General features: G+C 46.6%; 1 protein-coding gene across 4 annotated transcripts in view; it reads right to left on the bottom strand.

Annotated features, from left to right (window-relative positions):
* Positions 1-22,363, bottom strand: part of NDUFS1 (NADH:ubiquinone oxidoreductase core subunit S1) — a 104,184-nt gene that overhangs the window by 38,256 nt on the left and 43,565 nt on the right. For all 4 annotated transcript variants that reach the window (XM_030210695.1, XM_030210693.1, XM_030210694.1 and 1 more), the window contains exons 6-9: positions 3,407-3,488; positions 2,963-3,093; positions 665-850; positions 187-321 (exon numbers count right to left, since the gene is read on the bottom strand). In XM_030210695.1, the coding sequence (XP_030066555.1) occupies positions 187-321; positions 665-850; positions 2,963-3,093; positions 3,407-3,488 (534 nt within the window). The remainder of the gene's footprint in view (positions 1-186; positions 322-664; positions 851-2,962; positions 3,094-3,406; positions 3,489-22,363) is intronic.

Below are 22,363 nucleotides of genomic sequence, written 5' to 3'. Positions count from 1 at the left end.
ACTCAAGGAAAATGGACAACATGGTGCACCTTGCAGATATATACAGAACCTATAAACAAACTGGCCTTAATCTGTTGTTTTGATAAGAATGCAAATTTTGGAAAATAAACCTTCTGTCAAATTTATTCAAAACCTTAAACAGCTCCCATCCATATAGCTCTATTCTCAGAAGGAAAATATGCTAACCTGGTTTTATCGGAGATCCATTCTTCATTGATGTCTTCATGCATCTTAGGCAAAATCCTCATCACTTCTCCACCCCTTGTACTAACGACAATGTTACTTCCTACAGCATCTAACACATCAATGGACTCTGTCTTCCTGTATGAAGAGAATGGAACAATACAGTTTCACCTCAGACGCTCATAAACTGGGGATCAGTGACAATTTTGTTATGTCTGCGGAAGAAGCAGAGAGATGGGAAGCCATGTTACTAACGGGTCTCTATGGCAGACTGCAGGAATTTATCAGCCTGTTACAACCCTCTATCTCATTATTTACTGTTTCTTCATAAAGTTCCATAGCTTCCACCCATCACAACTTTATTTAAAATCAAAAGTTCAGATCAGCAAAAAGATTTTTCATTTAACATAAGCAGTTCTCACAATGGTAGGCAGAAAACATCCTGAATTTCTGAGAGCACCAACTCAGTGTCTCTGCATACCTGGTCTCCCAGGGACGAGAAGTAAAGGCATAAGGCTTGGATGTCAGGGCTCCAACTGGGCAGATGTCAATGATGTTCCCCGAGAGCTCCGACATGAACATTTTTTCAACGTATGTGCCAACTTGCATTGCATTACCTCTACCTGTAGTTCCCAGGTCATCAACCCCAGCAATCTCACTTGCAAACCTAGAAAATGAAAAAAAAAAAAAGCAATATTAATCTGTTACATCCACACTGGTGGCACCAAATACTAAGCAGAGGGGTTTTTCAAACAGCCGGAGACTAGCTGTAACTTATAAGCGCTCTTCCTTTTGTTTGTTCATTTTCTGGTCTTCAGGTTTTATGCGGCCTCAGATGTTCCATGACACTCTCTAATAGTATTTGTTTAATGGCTCTCAATTTATTTTGGGTTCCAGATTTTACACTATTTATGGCTAAAGCTCATGTCTGGGTAACTTTAAGACTTTTTAGTCAGTTTAGAGCACTACTGGAAGCGAGACACTAGGTTAGATGGAGCTTTGGCCTGCCCCATAATGGCACTTGTTATGTTTTTAATTATGGCTAAACAATTCTTGGATGAGGAACAATTAACTAAATAAATATTGGCTCAGACATTTGCTATGTGCTTACGGCATAAAGTCTCTTGAGATTTTTAGCTATGTATTTCATGCAACATGGTCTAGCTGTAGATGTGACAATAAATCCCAAGCTATTACTTCTCCTCATACGAGGTAACAGTATCTAAAGTAAAAAGTAATTACGAACAGGACTGCATACAAGTTCTTTTTACAACCCCAACGCCAACCAACAGACTTTTACTTCACCCAGAAAAATCTCAGGGGGCCTTAGGGGGTAGTCATTTCTGTGAGCGCCCGATTTTGGGGCTGTGCTGAGAAGCTTGTATGTTTCAAGCAGCTGGAATATTCTGAGACGTCACTTCTTACATTTACATCTATGTTCATGTGCGCTGGTATCTATCTAGTGTACATGCACTCTGTAGGGGTAAATTCTATAAGGACAACGTTAAGATTTAGGCACCAAGAACATCATAAATAACCTGATTACTGGAATTACATGCATAAATGCCAATATCCTGGCCATACACTATTCTGGAAAATAGAATCTAAATGCAATGGTGCACAGTTTGCAGGTGGGCATTCACATGAGCAAGGCGCATAGCAATTTAGGCATGATCATTTACACCAGCTCTATGGCAGATGCAAGTGTACTCGTATTCTAAGTGCAATCATTCTTGGTATTTTATGCTGGTATTCTATAAACAAAAGCAGGCACCTACTTTCCTTTATAGAACAGGCACCAAGCAGATACCTAAATGTAGATGCCCCTTTATAGAATTATCCTCTATAAACGTGTTACTTCTTTTCCTGCTCAATAAACAGGTACCTCACAACTCTACTTCTGCTTTACCCAAACTATGCCCCTTGGACCGCCTATGCACAGATCACCACTACTCTGCCCCACACTGCCGCATTTTCAAAATGGCTACTAAGACTGACCCACAAGACTACTGCCAAAAGTCTCAGCAGCCATTTTGAAACTGTGGCAGTATCGGGCAGAGCAGCAGGAATAGTGGGGTTCTTTCCTGCCCCCAAAGAAGCCATTAGACCACCAGGGCCCTTCAAGGTAGGACTGGGGAGGGTCCACTGAGGCTCGGAGGAGGGCTGTATGTAGGGGGGGGGGGGGAAGAGAACCTCTGGGCCCCCGGCACTGCATGGTTGACCATATGGTAGAGAGACTGGACCGGAGAGGAGAAGCCTTAACTGCTGCAGCTGATAGAGACTGAAGCAAATTTTAAGGACCCGCATGAGGGGAAAGTGGGAGGAGAGACGTCAGAGCTGCTCGAGGGGAGGAAAATTGAGTACTTCAGCTTTTTACTTGTAACGAAGCAGCATGTAACGAGGTAAAAGTACTTAAAATTGGTTCAGATAATACTTCTTTACAACTAAAAGTGTCTTGTACTCGGTAACAAGTAAAAGTAATGAAATGTTTACTGAAGTACTGTAATGCTTTACTTTTACTTTGTTACTATACAACACTGAGTATTGTGACAGTAGTGATTGGATAAGGGTGGGAGGGAGAGCAGCTGGGATAGTACGGCACATTTAATATCGGTGCTAAAGTGAGCATGAAGATTGGGATAGTAGGGTATAAATGCTGTAATATGAAATGTTTCAATAAAGAAAATTTTAAACTAAAACAAGATGGAGACACAGAAGCTCTATCCAATATACACACAATCTACAAACACTAACAGGATACAGAGTAATACGATGGTACCTGATACACCGGGTACACTGGATACACCGAGTCATAATAGTCTTCACTAGTGGTCCAATGTTCTTGTCCTCGACTGCACGTTTCCCCTCCAGAAATCGACTTCTGTCACTGCCAAACATCATAGACTGGTCCTACAGCATAAAAACACAACCACCCAGAAAAGAACTAAACCTATGGTAATTATACCACAACCTTATCATAAATAAAAACAGTATGCAATGCATGCACAGGTCCAGGGAGGGAAGGCAGCTGCTGGTATGGTAACTGTACCTGCTGGCTAACCAGAGACATGGAAGATGCACCATCTCACCAGTCCTGAGATCAGGAAGGATCATCAGCACCAACCATGTAGCCTGCCTGGTAAAGGGGCAGCAGAGGCCACTAAGCAGATAAAAATGAAACAAAGGGTAAACAAATAATGATTAAAAAAGCAAAGCTGTGTACCTGCAGATCACATTCTCCTCCCTGATCACAGATGGGACAGTCCAGTGGGTGGTTTGCCAAGAGGAACTCCATCACACCTTCTCTGTTGAAGATATTTATTGTTTAAGCCTTCTTTTCTCGTATTCTATTTATGAATGAAGCATCTCTACAATTTTCAGAACCAAGCATATAAACCACAAAACAAAAATATTAACTAGAAACAGAAACTAGTACATTTTAAGTTTTGCTTTGGAACCTCAGTGACATTGGCTGTAGACATAATAAAATAAATTCAGCTACTGGAACAAAGCACTCTTGTATCATTCAACTACATTTCTATGCATATAAATTAGTTTAGGTTCTTCTGGTGCTAGCAAAACTTTAGGATTAGGACATCTTAAAAAGATGTGCGACAGAAAAATTAGGCCTTACATGCTAATTTTCTTTCCTCTAGGCCCTACAGACAAGTCCAACTGCAGACACGTGGGTTATGCTTGCCTACCAGCAGATAGAGACCAAGAACACACTAATTTTCTGAACCTGTATATTAGAATTGTGCCATCCCTCCGCCAGCCAGTATTTAAACTACAAAAGCAGAAACAACACACACCTAACTTCCATTGGAAGTTCCTTACATTTGAAAAGGATAATGAGGCCCTGCTTGCCAGCATGTGGAGTAGAAACTCCTTTTTTTTGTATTACAAAGCACTCAACAGCAACTGAAACCCGATAAACAAACCGGGCTATCTCCCAAAAACTATGTACAATGGCTCTGTAGCAGCAATGAAGTCCTCCGGCACTCCCACTCCCCTAAAGAAAGAAGAGTGCACATATATACCTGACTCCAATCTTGCATGGGTGGGTGCTGGACCGGTCTGGAGGGCCTAAAGCAGAGGTTTTCAACTCAGTCCTCAAGGCACACCCAGCCACAGTTGGAATTCCCGCTCCTCTTGCCGTTGCTGCTGTTGGTCTAGCCGCTGTTGCTGTTGCTCTAGCATGTAGATCTGCCAGATTTTTGGCACCCAGTCCTGCCAATGCATGGGCCATTATCCACAAGGAGTCTGGACTCCCCGCAGGAGAATTCTGCGCAGGCCGGTCCTACATCCCCTCTCCGCGGAGGTTATCTGGGTGCTCTTGTGTTAGGGCAGGCATCTGCAGAGCCTGCTGGCTGCTGCCAGTCGCCATCAGCATACTGCTAATCTCCTAACACTACCAAAAAAAACTCTGAACAGGAAAGGGACCCTGTTACTGCTGTACTTGTTCACTGTGCTCTGTGTCTGGAGGTTACAGATAAAAAAAAGACTCTGAACCACTCAGTGGATGGTGACCCACATGTGACCCTGACAATCCTACCACACGGCCACCAAAAAAGAAGGACAAAGATCTGTCAGAAAAAGCCTAGCCACCTGCAGTCACTTAGAGGGTCTATCCCCAGCACAACTCATGTCTGCCTGTACCTGCTGCTTGTGCTCTACACTAGCACCCTCCTCCCACCAACTGGGTGGGTCACAACCACCTCTGGGCAAGTCTCCCGCATCAAATTATCCCCAATGATTTCTAGGTTACTGGGGCCACACTCCAGCAGCACCAGTTCCATAGGAGACTAGGGCCATGAATATGGAATAGCCTGACTTAACTGACAAACCTATTGATCAGACTGATGACCCTGATTTGACAAAGTCACCAGCAGAGATTCTTCCAGATATGGATACCGATATAGGGCAGACATGCTTTTCAGGAAGCACAGCGCTCTGACCCTAACCTGGAAGCCCTGAGTCAGAGGGCTGGTCAGCCAACCAATGAGACTGGTAAAGATCATATCCTATGGAAAGGGGGCTTGTACAAGGAGACTGATCCTGTTGATTCTAATAGGTCCTGGACAGCAGACAAGCAGCTTATAGTGCCCAGGGCATACAGAAAACTTCTACAGTTTGCCACACGACATTCCACTAGCAGTACATCAGGGGGCAACACGCACTTGCAATAGATTGACCCAGATCTTCTATTGGCTAGGAGTATCTCGAGCCGTAGCTGACTATTGTCAAACCTGTGATGCATGGCAAAGAATGGGTAAGACCCAAGATCACCCCTGAGCCCCCCTGAAACATTTACCCATTAGCAGTGAGCCCTTTGAGAGAATAGCTGTGGATATAGTGGGGCCTCTAGCTGTCCCTAGCCGGACTAGGAAAATATATATAATATATATAATATATATATATTGACAGAGGTGGACTTTGCTACCAGATATCCTGAAGTGGTAGCCTTAACCTCCATAGAGAAAATTGCCACTGCCCTGCTAGAAATATTTTTCCAGGTAGGATATCCCCAAGAAATACTCTCAGACCAAGGGACACAGTTTTTGTCTGAGCTGATCCAAAATCTGTGGGCACACTATGGAGTGAAATTTGTACGTACCACACCATAATCACCCTGAAACTAATGCGTTGGTGGAGAGATTTAATGGTACATTAAAGCACATGTTAAGACTTTCTTAGAAACAGAAGACCGAGACTGGGAATAAAAACGTACCCTACGTACTGTTTGCATACAAAGAAGTACCTCAGGAGTCTACAGGGTTCTCCCCATTTGAGTTGCTTTATGGCCAGAGGGTGAGAGAGCCCTTTGACCTAATAAGAGAACAATGGGAGGGAAAAGTTGATACCTCTGATACCCCTGTAATTGAATATGTAGTTAATATGCAGCAGAGATTATAAGAACTTGTGGGCTTTGTCAAGATAACTTGCAGGCAGCCCTGACTAAGCAAAAGACCTGGTATGATCGTAAGGCCCAGAATAGAGAGTTTTATGAGGGCCAGCAGGTACTTGTTTTAGTCCCAGTTCATCAGAATAAACTTCAAGCTAATTGGGTAGGACCTTACAAGATCCAAGGCTCCACATAAGCCACCGCAAGGTCCAGAAGATAAGCCTCTGCCCAGGCTATCAGGGACGAGGCCTCCTGAGTCACCAGTGTGCTTTTGGTGCTGCCGATTGTTCACATACACCATCGTCATGGCATTGTTCGAAAGAACCCCGAATACCTTTCCAGTGAAGGTCCTGAAAGCGAGGGCAATGGTGTAGGCTCCAATTGGTTGATGGACCACCGATTCTCCACGCTCATCCAGAGACCCTGAATACACAATGCAGACAGTGGGCGTGGGCCCCCCCCCCCCCCCCAGTCCAGCAAGCTGGCATCTGTCATAGCAACCATCCACTCCGGAACCGCTAGACTTGTGCCCTCAACCAGGTTGGCAGAGTCCAGCCACCACCACAGTGTGTGCTTGGCTTCCCCTACTACTACTACTACTTAACATTTCTAAAGCGCTACTAGGGTTACGCAGCGCTGTACAAATCAAATTCCCCCTAGAGAAGAAGCCATACGTCCAAGTCCTGTGTCTGCGGTGACCAGCAAGACAGGAGGGCCTGCTGCAGAGGACACATGTGTGCCCTCGCTCACAGCACCACCTCCAGAGACGCTGCCATGGACCCCACCACCTGCAAACAATCGTGAGCCCGGGGCACCCTGAAGGACAGAAGATGCCGGATTTGACTGTGCAACATCTGGACACTGGCCCCAGGCAGGAACACTCTCCCTATCCAGGTGTTGAAGTGGACTCCCAAATACTTCATAGCAGACCTTACATCCCACTTAACTACATGCTTCAACAAGGCAAATGGCAACATCCTACTCACTCCAATACCAAAAGATTCCAAGAAAAAAAATCAAACGAAATCACTAACTACCGCCCAGTAGCATCAATCCCATTGGTGGTCAAACTGATGGAAAGCATGGTAACCAAACAACTTACTGATTATATAAACAAATTCACAATATTACATGAATCACAATCAGGATTTCGCCCCCCCCCCCCCCCCCCTTCATAGCACTGAAACAGTACTAATTACCCTCCTAGCCAAATTCAAGCAGGAAATAGCAACAGGCAAAAGCATACTTCTCCAATTCGACACGTCCAGTGTGTTCGACATGGTAAACCATAAAATACTACTAAGACTCCTAGATTACTTTGGGATTGGCGGACACATACTTAGTTGGATCAAGGGTTTACTAACCACTAGAACATATCAAGTGAAATCAAGCTCAAACATATCACCACCATGGAAAGCAGAATGCGGAGTACCTCAAGGATCACCACTATCACCAATCCTTTTCAACCTGATGACCCCACTAGCCAAATCCTTATCCAACCAAGGCCTTAACCCTTTCATCTATGCAGACGATGTCACAATATACATTCCTTACAAACGTGATCTGACAGAAATCACCAACGAAATCAAGCTCAGCTTGAATATCATGGACTCATGGGCAAACGCATTTCAACTAAAACTCAACACAGAAAAAACACACTGTCTCATCCTCTCATCCCAATACAATACGAACAAACCCACAAACATAAACACCCCAGATTATACCCTCCCTATCTCAGCCAGCCTAAAAATTCTCAGTGTTACAATCGACCGTAACCTCACACTAGAGAACCAAGTGAAATCCACAACAAAGAAAATGTTCCACTCAATGTGGAAACTCAAACGCATGAAACCATTCTTCCCGAGGGAAACATTTCGCAACTTGATACAATCAATGGAAACTCAAACGCGTGAAACCATTCTTCCCAAGGGAAACATTTTGCAACTTAATACAATCAATGGTACTAAGCCATGTAGACTACTGCAACGGAATTTATGCGGGATGCAAGGAGCAAAATTATAAAGAAACTTCAGACTGCTTAAAACACAGCAGTCAGGCTTATATTTGGAAAAATGCAATTCGAGAGCACCAAACCCCTCCGAGAAAAACTGCACTGGCTCCCAATCAAAGAACGTATTGCTTTCAAAATCTACACCCTGTTTCATAAAATTATCTATGGCGAAACCCCGGGATACATGACAGACCTCACAGACCTACCAACCAGAAACACAACAGGATCAACACGAACATACTTAAATCTCCACTACCCAAGCTGCAAAGGACTCAAATACAAATCAACCTATGCATCCAGCTTTTCCTACATAAGCACACAACTATGGAACGCATTACCAAAAACCGTGAAAACAACTTATGATCACCTAAACTTCCGGAAATCATTAAAAACTAACCTGTTCAAAAAGGCATACCCCCTACCGACCCAACTTAAATGCCTGTACCTGCAACACAATGAAAACAAAGCTCATAATGGACATATAATAACTCTTCCTCTGTACGATTCCCTAATGTGTCTGTACACCCGAACCTTATTCTACCACATTGCTGTATTTGTTCATACCGGAATTGGCGAACGCCTTTACAGTACTATGTAAGCCACACTGAGCCTGCAAATAGGTGTGAAAATGTGGGATACAAATGTAACAAATAAATAAATAAATACTCGAGACACTGAGTGAACAAGATGAAGTTAAATAGAGAGAAAACCTGAAGTTAGAGAGAAAACAAAATTTTTGCTAGAAGGTTCTAAAATGAACCATACCATGGATTTAAACCTTAATATTGATGGCAAAACTTATCTGTTAGATCATTCAGTGAAATTATTAGGTGTTATACTAGATGATAAATTATCCATGGAAAATCAAGTTAACTCTCATAAAATAATTATTTTTGCACTATGAGAAAATTAAGGAGCATTCAGAAATATCTACGGTTGAACCTGTTCCAGTTGAATCTCTAGTCCTAAGTAAGTTGATTACTGTAATATTTTTTACCTGGGTCTATCTAAAAATTGCTGAGGATTCAAACAATTCAAAATGTGGCTGCACAGCTGATTTTCTCCCTGAAGTCAGAAAGGATTACACCTTATTTCATTGTTCACTGGCTTCCAGTTGAGGGTAGAGTATTATTTAAATTGGGATGTCTGATTTATAAGATTGTATATGGTCTGTCCCCAGACTATATAGTCTCTCTCATATGTAGACTGGTGGTAAAGCGAATGCTACATACCTGTAGAAGGTATTCTCCGAGGACAGCAGGCTGATTGTTCTCACTGATGGGTGACGTCCACGGCAGCCCCTCCAATCGGAAACTTCACTAGCAAAGGCCTTTGCTAGTCCATGCGCGGCCGTTTTCCCGCCCAAACCGGCTCGTGTTCGTCAGTCCCATAAGTAGCAAAACAAAGCAAGGGAAGACACAACTCCAAAGGGGAGGCGGGCGGGTATGTGAGAACAATCAGCCTGCTGTCCTCGGAGAATACCTTCTACAGGTATGTAGCATTCGCTTTCTCCGAGGACAAGCAGGCTGCTTGTTCTCACTGATGGGGTATCCCTAGCCCCCAGGCTCACTCAAAACAACAAACATGGTCAATTGGACCTCGCAACGGCGAGGACATAACTGAGATTGACCTAAAAAATTGACCAACTAACTGAGAGTGCAGCCTGGAACAGAACAAACAGGGCCCTCGGGGGGTGGAGTTGGATCCTAAAGCCCAAACAGGTTCTGAAGAACTGACTGCCCGAACCGACTGTCGCGTCGGGTATCCTGCTGCAGGCAGTAATGAGATGTGAATGTGTGGACAGATAACCACGTCGCAGCTTTGCAAATTTCTTCAATAGAGGCTGACTTCAAGTGGGCTACCGACGCTGCCATGGCTCTAACATTATGAGCCGTGACATGACCCTCAAGAGTCAGCCCAGCCTGGGCGTAAGTGAAGGAAATGCAATCTGCTAGCCAATTGGATATGGTGCGTTTCCCCACAGCCACTCCCCTCCTATTGGGATCAAAAGAAACAAACAATTGGGCGGACTGTCTGTTGGGCTGTGTCCGCTCCAGGTAGAAGGCCAATGCTCTCTTGCAGTCCAATGTGTGCAGCTGACGTTCAGCAGGGCAGGAATGAGGACGGGGAAAGAATGTTGGCAAGACAATTGACTGGTTCAGATGGAACTCCGACACGACCTTTGGCAAGAACTTAGGGTGAGTGCGGAGGACTACTCTGTTATGATGAAATTTGGTGTAAGGGGCCTGGGCTACCAGGGCCTGAAGCTCACTGACTCTACGAGCTGAAGTAACTGCCACCAAGAAAATGACCTTCCAGGTCAAGTACTTCAGATGGCAGGAATTCAGTGGCTCAAAAGGAGGTTTCATCAGCTGGGTGAGAACGACATTGAGATCCCATGACACTGTAGGAGGCTTGACAGGGGGCTTTGACAAAAGCAAACCTCTCATGAAGCGAACCACTAAAGGCTGTCCTGAGATCGGCTTACCTTCCACACGGTAATGGTATGCACTGATTGCACTAAGGTGAACCCTTACAGAGTTGGTCTTGAGACCAGACTCAGACAAGTGCAGAAGGTATTCAAGCAGGGTCTGTGTAGGACAAGAGCGAGGATCTAGGGCCTTGCTGTCACACCAGACGGCAAACCTCCTCCATAGAAAGAAGTAACTCCTCTTAGTGGAATCTTTCCTGGAAGCAAGCAAGATGCAGGAGACACCCTCTGACAGACCCAAAGAGGCAAAGTCTACGCTCTCAACATCCAGGCCGTGAGAGCCAGGGACCGGAGGTTGGGATGCAGAAGCGCCCCTTCGTCCTGTGTGATGAGGGTCGGAAAACACTCCAATCTCCACGGTTCTTCGGAGGACAACTCCAGAAGAAGAGGGAACCAGATCTGACGCGGCCAAAAAGGAGCAATCAGAATCATGGTGCCTTGGTCTTCCTTGAGTTTCAACAAAGTCTTCCCCACCAGAGGTATGGGAGGATAAGCATACAGCAGACCCTCCCCCCAGTCCAGGAGGAAGGCATCCGATGCCAGTCTGCCGTGGGCCTGAAGCCTGGAACAGAACTGAGGGACTTTGTGGTTGGCTCGAGATGCGAAGAGGTCTACCAAGGGGGTGCCCCACACCTGGAAGATCTGTCGCACTACACGGGAATTGAGCGACCACTCGTGAGGTTGCATAATCCTGCTCAACCTGTCGGCCAGACTGTTATTTACGCCTGCCAGATATGTGGCTTGGAGCACCATGCCGTGACGGCGAGCCCAGAGCCACATGCTGACGGCTTCCTGACACAGGGGGCGAGATCCGGTGCCCCCCTGCTTGTTGACGTAGTACATGGCAACCTGGTTGTCTATCTGAATTTGGATAATTTGGTGGGACAGCCGATCTCTGAAAGCCTTCAGAGCGTTCCAGATCGCTCGCAACTCCAGAAGATTGATCTGCAGATCGCGTTCCTGGAGGGACCAACTTCCTTGGGTGTGAAGCCCATCGACATGAGCTCCCCATCCCAGGAGAGACGCATCCGTGGTCAGCACTTTTTGTGGCTGAGGAATTTGGAAAGGACGTCCCAGAGTCAGATTGGACCAAATCGTCCACCAATACAGGGATTCGAGAAAACTCGTGGACAGGTGGATTACGTCTTCTAAGATCCCCAGCAGCCTGAAACCACTGGGAAGCTAGGGTCCATTGAGCAGATCTCATGTGAAGGCGGGCCATGGGAGTCACATAAACTGTGGAGGCCATGTGGCCTAGCAATCTCAACATCTGCCGAGCTGTGATCTGCTGGGACGCTCGCACCCGCGAGACGAGGGACAACAAGTGGTTGGCTCTCGTCTCTGGGAGATAGGTGCGAGCCGTCCGAGAATCCAGCAGAGCTCCTATGAATTCGAGTCTCTGCACTGGGAGAAGATGGGACTTTGGATAATTTATCACAAACCCCAGTAGCTCCAGGAGGCGAATAGTCATCTGCATGGACTGCAGGGCTCCTGCCTCGGATGTGTTCTTCACCAGGCAATCGTCGAGATATGGGAACACGTACACCCCCAGCCTGCGAAGTGCCGCTGCTACTACAGCCAAGCACTTTGTGAACACCCTGGGCGCAGAGGCGAGCCCAAAGGGTAGCACACAGTACTGGAAGTGACGTGTGCCCAGCTGAAATCGCAGATACTGTCTGTGAGCTGCCAGTATCGGGATGTGTGTATAGGCATCCTTCAAGTCCAGAGAGCATAGCCAATCGTTTTCCTGAATCATGGGAAGAAGGGTGCCCAGGGAAAGCATCCTGAACTTTTCTTTGACCAGATATTTGTTCAGGGCCCTTAGGTCTAGGATGGGACGCATCCCCCCTGTTTTCTTGTCCACAAGGAAGTACCTGGAATAGAATCCCAGCCCTTCTTGCCCGGATGGCACGGGCTCGACCGCATTGGCGCTGAGAAGGACGGAGAGTTCCTCTGCAAGTACCTGCTTGTGCTGGAAGCTGTAAGCCCGGTGGACAATTTGGAGGTTTTGAGGCCAAATTGAGGGTGTATCCTTGCCGGACTATTTGGAGAACCCACTGATCGGAGGTTATGAGAGGCCACCTTTGGTGAAAAGCTTTCAACCTCCCTCCGACTGGCAGGTCGCCCGGCACTGACACTTGGATGTCGGCTATGCTCTGCTGGAGCCAGTCAAAAGCTTGTCCCTTGCTTTTGCTGGGGAGCCGAGGGGCCTTGCTGAGGCGCACGCTGCTGACGAGAGCGAGCGCGCTGGGGCTTAGCCTGGGCCGCAGGCTGTCGAGAAGGAGGATTGTACCTATGCTTGCCAGAAGAGTAGGGAACAGTCTTCCTTCCCCCAAAAAATCTTCTACCTGTAGAGGTAGAGGCTGAAGGCTGCCGGCGGGAGAACTTGTCGAATGTGGTGTCCCGCTGGTGGAGCTGCTCTACCACCTGTTCGACTTTCTCTCCAAAAATGTTATCCGCACGGCAAGGCGAGTCCGCAATCCGCTGCTGGATTCTATTCTCCAGGTCGGAGGCACGCAGCCATGAGAGCCTGCGCATCACCACACCTTGAGCAGCGGCCCTGGACGCAACATCAAAGGTGTCATACACCCCTCTGGCCAGGAATTTTCTGCACGCCTTCAGCTGCCTGACCACCTCCTGAAAAGGCTTGGCTTGCTCAGGGGGGAGCGCATCAACCAAGCCCGCCAACTGCCGCACATTGTTCCGCATGTGTATGCTCGTGTAGAGCTGGTAGGACTGAATTTTGGCCACGAGCATAGAGGAATGGTAGGCCTTCCTCCCAAAGGAGTCTAAGGTTCTAGAGTCCTTGCCCGGGGGCGCCGAAGCATGCTCCCTAGAACTCTTAGCCTTCTTTAGGGCCAGATCCACAACTCCAGAATCATGAGGCAACTGAGTGCGCATCAGATCTGGGTCCCCATGGATCCGGTACTGGGACTCGATCTTCTTGGGGATGTGGGGATTAGTTAAAGGCTTGGTCCAGTTCGCCAGCAATGTCTTTTTTAGGACATGGTGCATGGGTACAGTGGACGCTTCCTTAGGTGGAGAAGGATAGTCCAGGAGCTCAAACATTTCAGCCCTGGGCTCGTCCTCCACAACCACCAGGAAGGGGATGGCCGTAGACATCTCCCGGACAAAGGAAGCAAAAGACAGACTCTCGGGAGGAGAAAGCTGTCTCTCAGGAGAGGGAGTGGGATCGGAAGGAAGACCCTCAGACTCCTCGTCAGAGAAATATCTGGGGTCCTCTTCCTCTTCCCACGAGGCCTCACCCTCGGTGTCAGACACAAGTTCACGGACCTGTGTCTGCAACCGTGCCCGACTCGACTCTGTGGAGCCACGTCCACGATGGGGGCGTCGAGAGGTAGACTCCCTCGCCCACATCGGCGAAGCTCCCTCCGCCGACGTAGTCGGGGAGCCTTCCTGGGAGGCGACGGCAGCCGGTACCGCATGCGGCACCGACGCCGGAGACCTCACCTCGGGCGATGGGCCAGCCGGCGCCACGCTCGACGGTACCGGTGGTACCGGTGGCGCAAGCACCGCCGGTACCGGAGGGGTAGGGCGCAACAGCTCTCCCAGAATCTCTGGGAGAACGGCCCGGAGGCTCTCGTTCAGAGCGGCTGCAGAGAAAGGCATGGAGGTCGATGCAGGCGTCGACGTCAGAAACTGCTCCGGGCGTGGAGGCTGTCCAGAGTGGAGCGCATCGACACCTCCTGAACAGAGGGTGAGCGGTCCTCTCGGTGCCGATGCCTGCTGGGTGCCGACTCCCTCGGCGACCCAGAGCTCTCGGTGCCGACCCGGGAAGGAGACCGATGACGATGCTTCTTCGATTTCTTGGAACGAAGCATGTCACCGGAGCTTCCCGGCACCGACGAGGAGGACGTAGAATCCAGCCGTCGCTTCCTCGGGGCCGAGGCCGAAGGAGGTCGGTCTCGGGGGGGCTGTACCGCAGGAGCCCTCAGGGTAGGGGGAGACCCACCCGAAGGCTCACAGCCACCAGCAGGGGAATGGACAGCCCTCACCTGCACTGCAGACGAAGCACCACCGTCCGACGACATCAGCAGACGAGGTCCCGGTACCACCGACGTCGATGCAGCTATCAGATGTCTCGGCGCCGATGCAGAGGGCCGATGCCTCGATGCACTCGCGGACAAGGATGAAGCTCTGGACGCTGAAGACGTCGATGCACTCGATACCCCCGGTGCCGATGCCGACGAAGAGCCCGAGAACAAAACGTTCCACTGGGCCAATCTCGCTACCTGAGTCCGCTTTTGCAAAAGGGAACACAGACTACAGGCCTGCGGGCGGTGCCCAGCCCCCAAGCACTGAAGACACGACGCGTGCCTGTCAGTGAACGAGATGACCCGGGCGCACTGGGTGCACTTCTTGAAGCCGCTGGTAGACTTCGATGTCATGGGCGGAAAAATCACGCCGGCGAGATCAAAAGTCGAAATGGCGGAAAAGGCACCGAAAAAATAAGGGGAAGAAAACTTCGACCCGAGTGAAATTAGCGGGGGGAGAAAAGACCAAGAGTCTTTTCCCACACAGAAAGGATTATATTTTTTTCTTTTCAAAAACACACGACGAACGCGCGAGGTCGACTTTGCGGGGCCCGACACGGCGAAAACACGACCGTACCGAGCGCGGACAAAAGAAGACTGACGAACACGAGCCGGTTCGGGCGGGAAGACGGCCGCGCATGCGCGGTGCGCATGGACACGCGAGGACTAGCAAAGGCCTTTGCTAGTGAAGTTTCCGATTGGAGGGGCTGCCGTGGACGTCACCCATCAGTGAGAACAAGCAGCCTGCTTGTCCTCGGAGAAATCAGTTTTATAGTGTTAGAAATAAATTGTCACGGTCCTTTCCTATCCCAAGAGGGGTGACTAAAGAAAACGTTCACTAGTCTGTTTGCGTACCAGGCAGTCAACTTATGGTCTTCCTTTTCTCAGAAATTGCAATGCAGATCTGGCATTGATACCTTTAAAAAAGGGTTAAAGACAGTCAGGCTTATTTTCGAAAGAGATCGCTGGCGATCTTCCGACACAAATCGGGAGATCGCCGGCGATCTCCTGAAACCAGCCAAATCGGTGTAATCGAAAGCCGATTTTGGCCGGCTTCAACTGCTTTCTGTCACAGAGCTGGCGAAATTTCAAGGGGGCGTGCTCATGAGATAGCTTGCTTCGCCCGATAATGGAAAAAAAAAGCCAGGCTTGACGAGCATTTCGCCGGCTTTACTTGGTTCCTTTTTTTTCACGACCAAGCTTCAAAAAGGAGTCCCAACTGACCAAATGACCACCGGAGGGAATCGGGGATGACTGCCCCTTACTCCCCCAGTGGTCACCAATCCCCTCCCACCCAAAAAAAAAAAATCGAAGTTCTCGTCAGGGACGTCCTAAATCAAAAGTATTTTTTCTCGGCTTTTTCAGTAGTACCAGTGGGATTTGAACCAGCCACCTCTGCATAACAAGACCGGTGCTCTAACCACTTGGCCACAGCTCCACTTACTTGGATGTCCCTCCCTTTTGATTATGCCCCTTCAGGTCTCTCTCAGCCAATCACAGACAGGGGTATCTCTCAGCCAATCACAGCGCATTTAGCTGTCTGTCAGTGGCTGAGAGAGACGTCGCAATAGAGAGAAGGCTTCCGGGCTGCGCAAAGGCAGCATGCTTACATTGCTAATGCTGCCGGCAGCCAGGAAGAAGGAAAGGCTGCAGCAGTAGCATAGTGGAGAGGTGCAGGAGTGACACCGGAGCATGCAGCAGGGGAGGGAGAGGAAGCGAGTGACACCGGACTTGGAAGGAAGGGAGGGAGGACGGGAAAAAGGTAGGCGTCTGTCGTACCGTGGGTGCAGGGGTTATTACTTTCCATCTCACAGATAGGCTGCAGAGAATACCTTCTCCTGCTTTAGACTTAGCCTGGCCTCAGAATGACATCCTATAGTATATCTCCTATCAAACTGAGCTCTCTTTTTCATCAAGCACTGCCATTTCCTCCCCTCACCCTCCCCACTGACAGTTTGAACTTCGTGGGTGTGGCTTGGATCTCTTTCAGGGAGAGAAAACTAACAACTTATAGCAGCAGCTTCAGAGAGCATTTTCCATCTCACAGATAGGCTGCAGAGAATACCTTCTCCTGCTTTAGACTTAATCCTACCCACCCTACCCCTCTACCCACCCACCCCTAGAGTGACATGTCTTATATAACCTCCCTATCAACCCACTCATTACTTTACCTCACCCATTTCTATTCTTCTATCACCTTCTCCCACTACTCCAACCAGAGTTACACCTAATCACACTGACCACCCTTCAACATCTTCTGTCCTTCTGTGACTGTTCTCTTGTGCTTGACTGCTTAAATATTTTAAATTTAAATGCTTTACTTTTTGTCTATTAGATTGTAAGCTCTTTGAGCAGGGACTGTCTTTCTTCTGTGTTTGTACAGCGCTGCGTACACTTTGTAGCGCTCTAGAAATGTTAAATAGTAGTAGTATTACCACTCCTGCGGGGCGGGGAAAGAACCTCTTTTTGCACCCATGATAAAACTTTGAAAATTTTTCACATTCCTGCAGTTTTACTGCGGATTACTGCAGTTTACCGCAATTACCCGCTCCTGTGTCATTCTCTACTTAGAAGCTGCATCCACTGCCAACCTCAAAGCCACAAGGCTCTCCGGGCAGCCACGACCAAGGCCATGATCTTGGCCAAGGTCTGAAGCAAGTCATAAAGGATATCCACCAAGAAGGAGGACCCCATCTCCACCTTGGCTACCTCCTGGTCCACGAAGGCCCGATCACCCGAAGGGTTATCCAAGACCCTCTCAGACCAGCGGAAACAGGCTCTAACCATGAGAACCTACAGCCCCACTAACCCACTTCACCAACCCATTCAGTTATGAAAGCCCACCTTCTATAAATACCCTAATAAATCCCTTCCTTCTTCTTCCTTCCCTTAACTAATCTCTACACAATACTAACTATACTTGATTCACTGGAATAACTATGTTATCAATACTATGTAAGCCACTTTGAGCCTGCAAATAGGTGGGATAAGGTGGGATACAAATGCAATAAATAATAAAATAATAAACCGCCACAGACAGCTGCTTGTAATGCCAGGGTGGAGAGATCAAAACTGTTCTTCAACAGAGACTTGTAGGCACTACTGGAGACAAGTAATCACTCAGATAGCAATTACATAAGTACATATAAGTACATAAGTATTGCCATACTGCGACAGACCAAAGGTCCATCAAGCCCAGCATCCTGTTTCCAACAGTGGCCAATCCAGGTCAAAAATACCTGTCAAGATCCCAAAAAAGTACAAAACATTTTATACTGCTTATCCCAGAAATAGTGGATATTCCCCAAGTCCATTTAATAATGGTCTATGGACTTTTCCTTTAGGAAGCCATCCAAACCTTTTTTTTAAACTCTGCTAAGCTAACCGCCTTTACCACATTCTCTGGCAACGAATTCCAGAGATTAATTACACGCTGAGTGAACAAACATTTTCTCCGATTCATTTTAAATTTACTACATTGTAGCTTCATCGCATGCCCTCTAGTCCTAGTATTTTTGGAAAGCTTGAACAGACGCTTCACATCTACCCGTTCCACTCCACTCATTATTTTACAGACCTCTATCATATCTCCCCTCAGCCGCCTTTTCTCCAAGCTGAAGAGCCCTAGCCGCTTTAGCCTTTCCTCATACGGAAGTCGTCCCATCCCCTTTATCATTTTCGTCGCCCTTCTCTGCACCTTTTCTAATTCCACTATATCTTTTTTGAGATGCGGCGACCATAATATAACACAGTATTCGAGGTGCGGTAACACCATGGAGCGATACAAAGGCATTATAACGTCCTCATTTTTGTTTTCCATTCCTTTCCTAAGAATACCCAACATTCTATTTGCTTTCTTAGCCGCAACAACACACTGAGCAGAAGGTTTCAACGTATCATCAACGACGACACCTAGATCCCTTTCTTGGTCTGTGACTCCTAACGTGGAACCTTGCATGACGTAGCTATAATTCGGGTTCCTCTTTCCCACATGCATCACTTTGCACTTGTTCACATTAAACGTCATCTGCCATTTAGACGCCAAGTCTCCCAGTCTCGTAAGGTCCTCGTGTAATTTTTCACAATCCTCCTGCAATTTAACAACTTTGAATAACTTTGTGTCATCAGCAAATTTAATTACCTCACTAGTTACTCCCATTTATAAATATGTTAAAAAGCAGCGGTCCCAGCACAGACCCTTGGGGAACTCCACTAACTACCCTTCTCCATTGAGAATACTGACCATTTAACCCTACTCTCTGTTTTCTATCTCTTAACCAGTTTTTAATCCACAATAGGACACTACCTTCTATCCCATGACTCTTCAATTTCCTCTGGAGTCTTTTATGAGGTACTTTGTCAAACGCCTTCTGAAAATCCAGATACACAATATCAACTGGCTCACCTTTATCCACATTTGTTCACTCCTTCAAAGAAATGTAGTAGATTGGTGAGGCAAGATTTCCCTTCACTAAATCTATGTTGACTTTGTCTCATTAATCCATGCTTTTGAATATGCTCTGTAATTTTGTTCTTTATAATAGTCTCTACCATTTTGCCCTGCACTGACGTCAGATTCACCGATCTATAATTTCCAGGATCTCCTCTGGAACCTTTTTTAAAAATCAGCATCACATTGGCCACCCTCCAATCTTCCAGTACCATGCTTGATTTTAAGGATAAATTACATATTACTAACAATAGCTCCGCAAGTTCATTTTTCAGTTATATCAGTACTCAGGGATGAATACCATCTGCTCCAGGAGATTTGCTACTCTTCAATTTGTAGAACTGCCCCATTACATCCTCCAGGTTTATAGAGAATTCATTCAGTTTCTCCGACTCATCAGCTTCGAATACCATTTCCGGCACCGGTATCTCACCCAAATCTTCCTCAGTGAAGACCGAAGCAAGAATTAATTTTATCTCTCCGCTATGGCTTTGTCTTCCCTAATCGCTCCTTTTACTCCTCGGTCATATAAGTACATAAGTAATGCCATACTGGGAAAAGACCAAGGGTCAATCGAGCCCAGCATCCTGTCCACGACAGCGGCCAATCCAGGCCAAGGGCACCTGGCAAGCTTCCCAAACGTACAAACATTCTATACATGTTATTCCCGGAATTGTGGATTTTTCCCAAGTCCATTTAGTAGCGGTTTATGGACTTGTCCTTTAGGAAACCGTCCAACCCCTTTTTAAACTCTGCTAAGCTAACCGCCTTCACCACTTTCTCCGGCAATGAATTCCAGAGTTTAATTATACGTTGGGTGAAGAAAGATTTTCTCCGATTTGTTTTAAATTTACTACACTGTAGTTTTATCGCATGCCCCCTAGTCCTAGTATTTTTGGAAAGCGTGAACAGACGCTTCACATCCACTCATTATTTTATATACCTCTATCATGTCTCCCCTCAGCCGTCTCTTCTCCAAGCTGAATAGCCCTAGCCTCCTAGAAATAAGCAGTAGATTTTCCCAAGTCCATTTTAATAATGGATTATGGACTTTTCTTTTAGGAAGCCATCCAAACCTTTTTTATACCCCACTATGCTAACTGCTTTTACCACATTCTCTGGAAATGAATTCCAGCGTTTAATTACACATTGAGTAAAGAAATATTTTCTTGGTTGAATTTACTGCTTTGTAGCTTCATTGCATGCTCCCTAGTCCTAGTATTTTTGGAAAGCATACACAAGCGATTCACATCTACCCATTCCACTCATTATTTTATATACCTCTATCATATCTCCCCACAGCCATCTTTTCTCCAAGCTGAAGAGCCCTAGCCATTTCAGCCTTTCCTCATCGGGAAGTCGTCCCATCCCCGCTATCATTTTAGTTGCCCTTCGCTGCACCTTTTCCAATTCTACTATATCTTTCTTGAGATGCGGCGACCAGAATTGAACACAATACTCAAGGTGCGGTCGCACCATGGAGCGATACAACAGCATTATAACATCCTCACACCTGTTTTCCATACCTTTCCTAATAATACCCAACATTCTATTCACTTTCCTAGCCGCAGCAGCACACTGAGCAGAAGGTTTCAGTGTATTATCGACGACGACACCCAGATCCCTTTCTTGGTCCGTAACTCCTAACGTGGAACCTTGCATGACGTAGCTATAATTCGGGTTCTTTTTTCCTCACATGCATCACCTTGCACCTGCTCACATTAAACGTCATCTGCCATTTAGCCGCCCAGTCTCCCAGTCTCGTAAGGTCCTCTCGTAATTTTTCACAATCGTGTCGCGATTTAACAACTTTGAATAACTTTGTGTCATCAGCAAATTTAATTACCTTGCTAGTTACTCCCATCTCTAACTCATTTATAAATATATTAAAAAGCAGCGGCCCAGACTCGCCGGTCAACCGATTCTTTTGCCGGCTTCCTGCTTTTAATATACCTAAAAAAAAGTTTACTATGTTTTTTGCCTACAACGCAATCTTTTTTTTTAAGTCCCTCTTAGCCTTCCTTATCAGCGCTTTGCATTTGATATTCCTTATGCTGTTTCTTATTATTTTCAGTCGGTTCCTTCTTCCATTTTCTGAAGGATTTTCTTTTAGCTCTAATAGCTTCCCTCACCTCACTTTTTAACCATGTCGGCTTCCGTCCTCCTTTTTTAATACGTGGAATATATTTGGCATGGGCTTCCAGGATGGTGTTTTTGAACAGCATCCACATCTGATGTAAATTTTTGACCCTCGCAGCCGCCCCTCTAAGTTTTGTTTTCACCATTCTTCTCCTTTTATCATAGTCTCCTTTTTTAAAGTTAAACGCTAATGTATTTGATTTCCTATGTATACTTACTTCAAAGCTAATATCAAATCCGATCATATTATGATCACGGTTATCAAGCGGGCCCAGCACCATTACCTCCCGCACCAGATCATGCTCTCCACTAAGGACTAGGTCTAGAATTTTTCCTTCTCTCGCCAGCTCCTGTACCAGCTGCTCCATAAAGCAGTCCTTGATTTCATCAAGGAATTTTACCTCCCTAGCGTGCCCCGATGTTACATTTACCCAGTCAATATCAGAGTAATTGAAATCACTCATTATTATTGTGCTGCCCAGTTTGTTTGCGTCCCTAATTTCCTTTAACATTTCTGCATCCATCTGGGCCAGGCGGACGGTAGTACACTCCTATCACTATCCTTTTCCTCTTTACACATGGAATTTCAATCCACAGTGATTCCAAGATGTGTTTTGTTTCCTGCAGAATTTTCAATCTATTTGATTCAAGGCTCTCGTTAATATACAATGCTATCCCTCCACCAATTCGATCCACCCTATCACTATGATATAATTTGTACCCCAGTATGATAGTGTCCCACTGGTTATCCTCCTTCCACCAGGTCTCAGAGATGCCTATTATATCTAATTTTTCATTTAGTGCAATATATTCTAGCTCTCCTATCTTATTTCTTAGGCTTCTGGCGTTCGCATATAGACATTTCAAACTATGTTTGTTTTTCCTATTTACATCAGTACTTGACAGTATTATTTGCAATCTTTTGTCTGATTTTTATTTAAGGACACCTGATCTACTACGGTCTCTTTTGCAACCTCACTATCGGGATACCCTATCTTCCCTGCTTGGTGATATCTTTGAAAGATGCCTTATCCCGAACCATGCACTTTTGAGCAATTGCCGGCCTTCCCCCCATTTCTAGTTTAAAAGCTACTCTATCTCCTTTTTAAATGACAATGCCAGCAGCCTG

The sequence above is a fragment of the Microcaecilia unicolor genome, chromosome 7 (genome assembly GCF_901765095.1).
Source record: "Microcaecilia unicolor chromosome 7, aMicUni1.1, whole genome shotgun sequence".
NCBI classification, from domain to species: Eukaryota; Metazoa; Chordata; class Amphibia; order Gymnophiona; family Siphonopidae; genus Microcaecilia; species Microcaecilia unicolor.
Note: the sequence above shows the minus strand (reverse complement) of the source record. Positions and strands in the feature narration are given on the sequence as shown.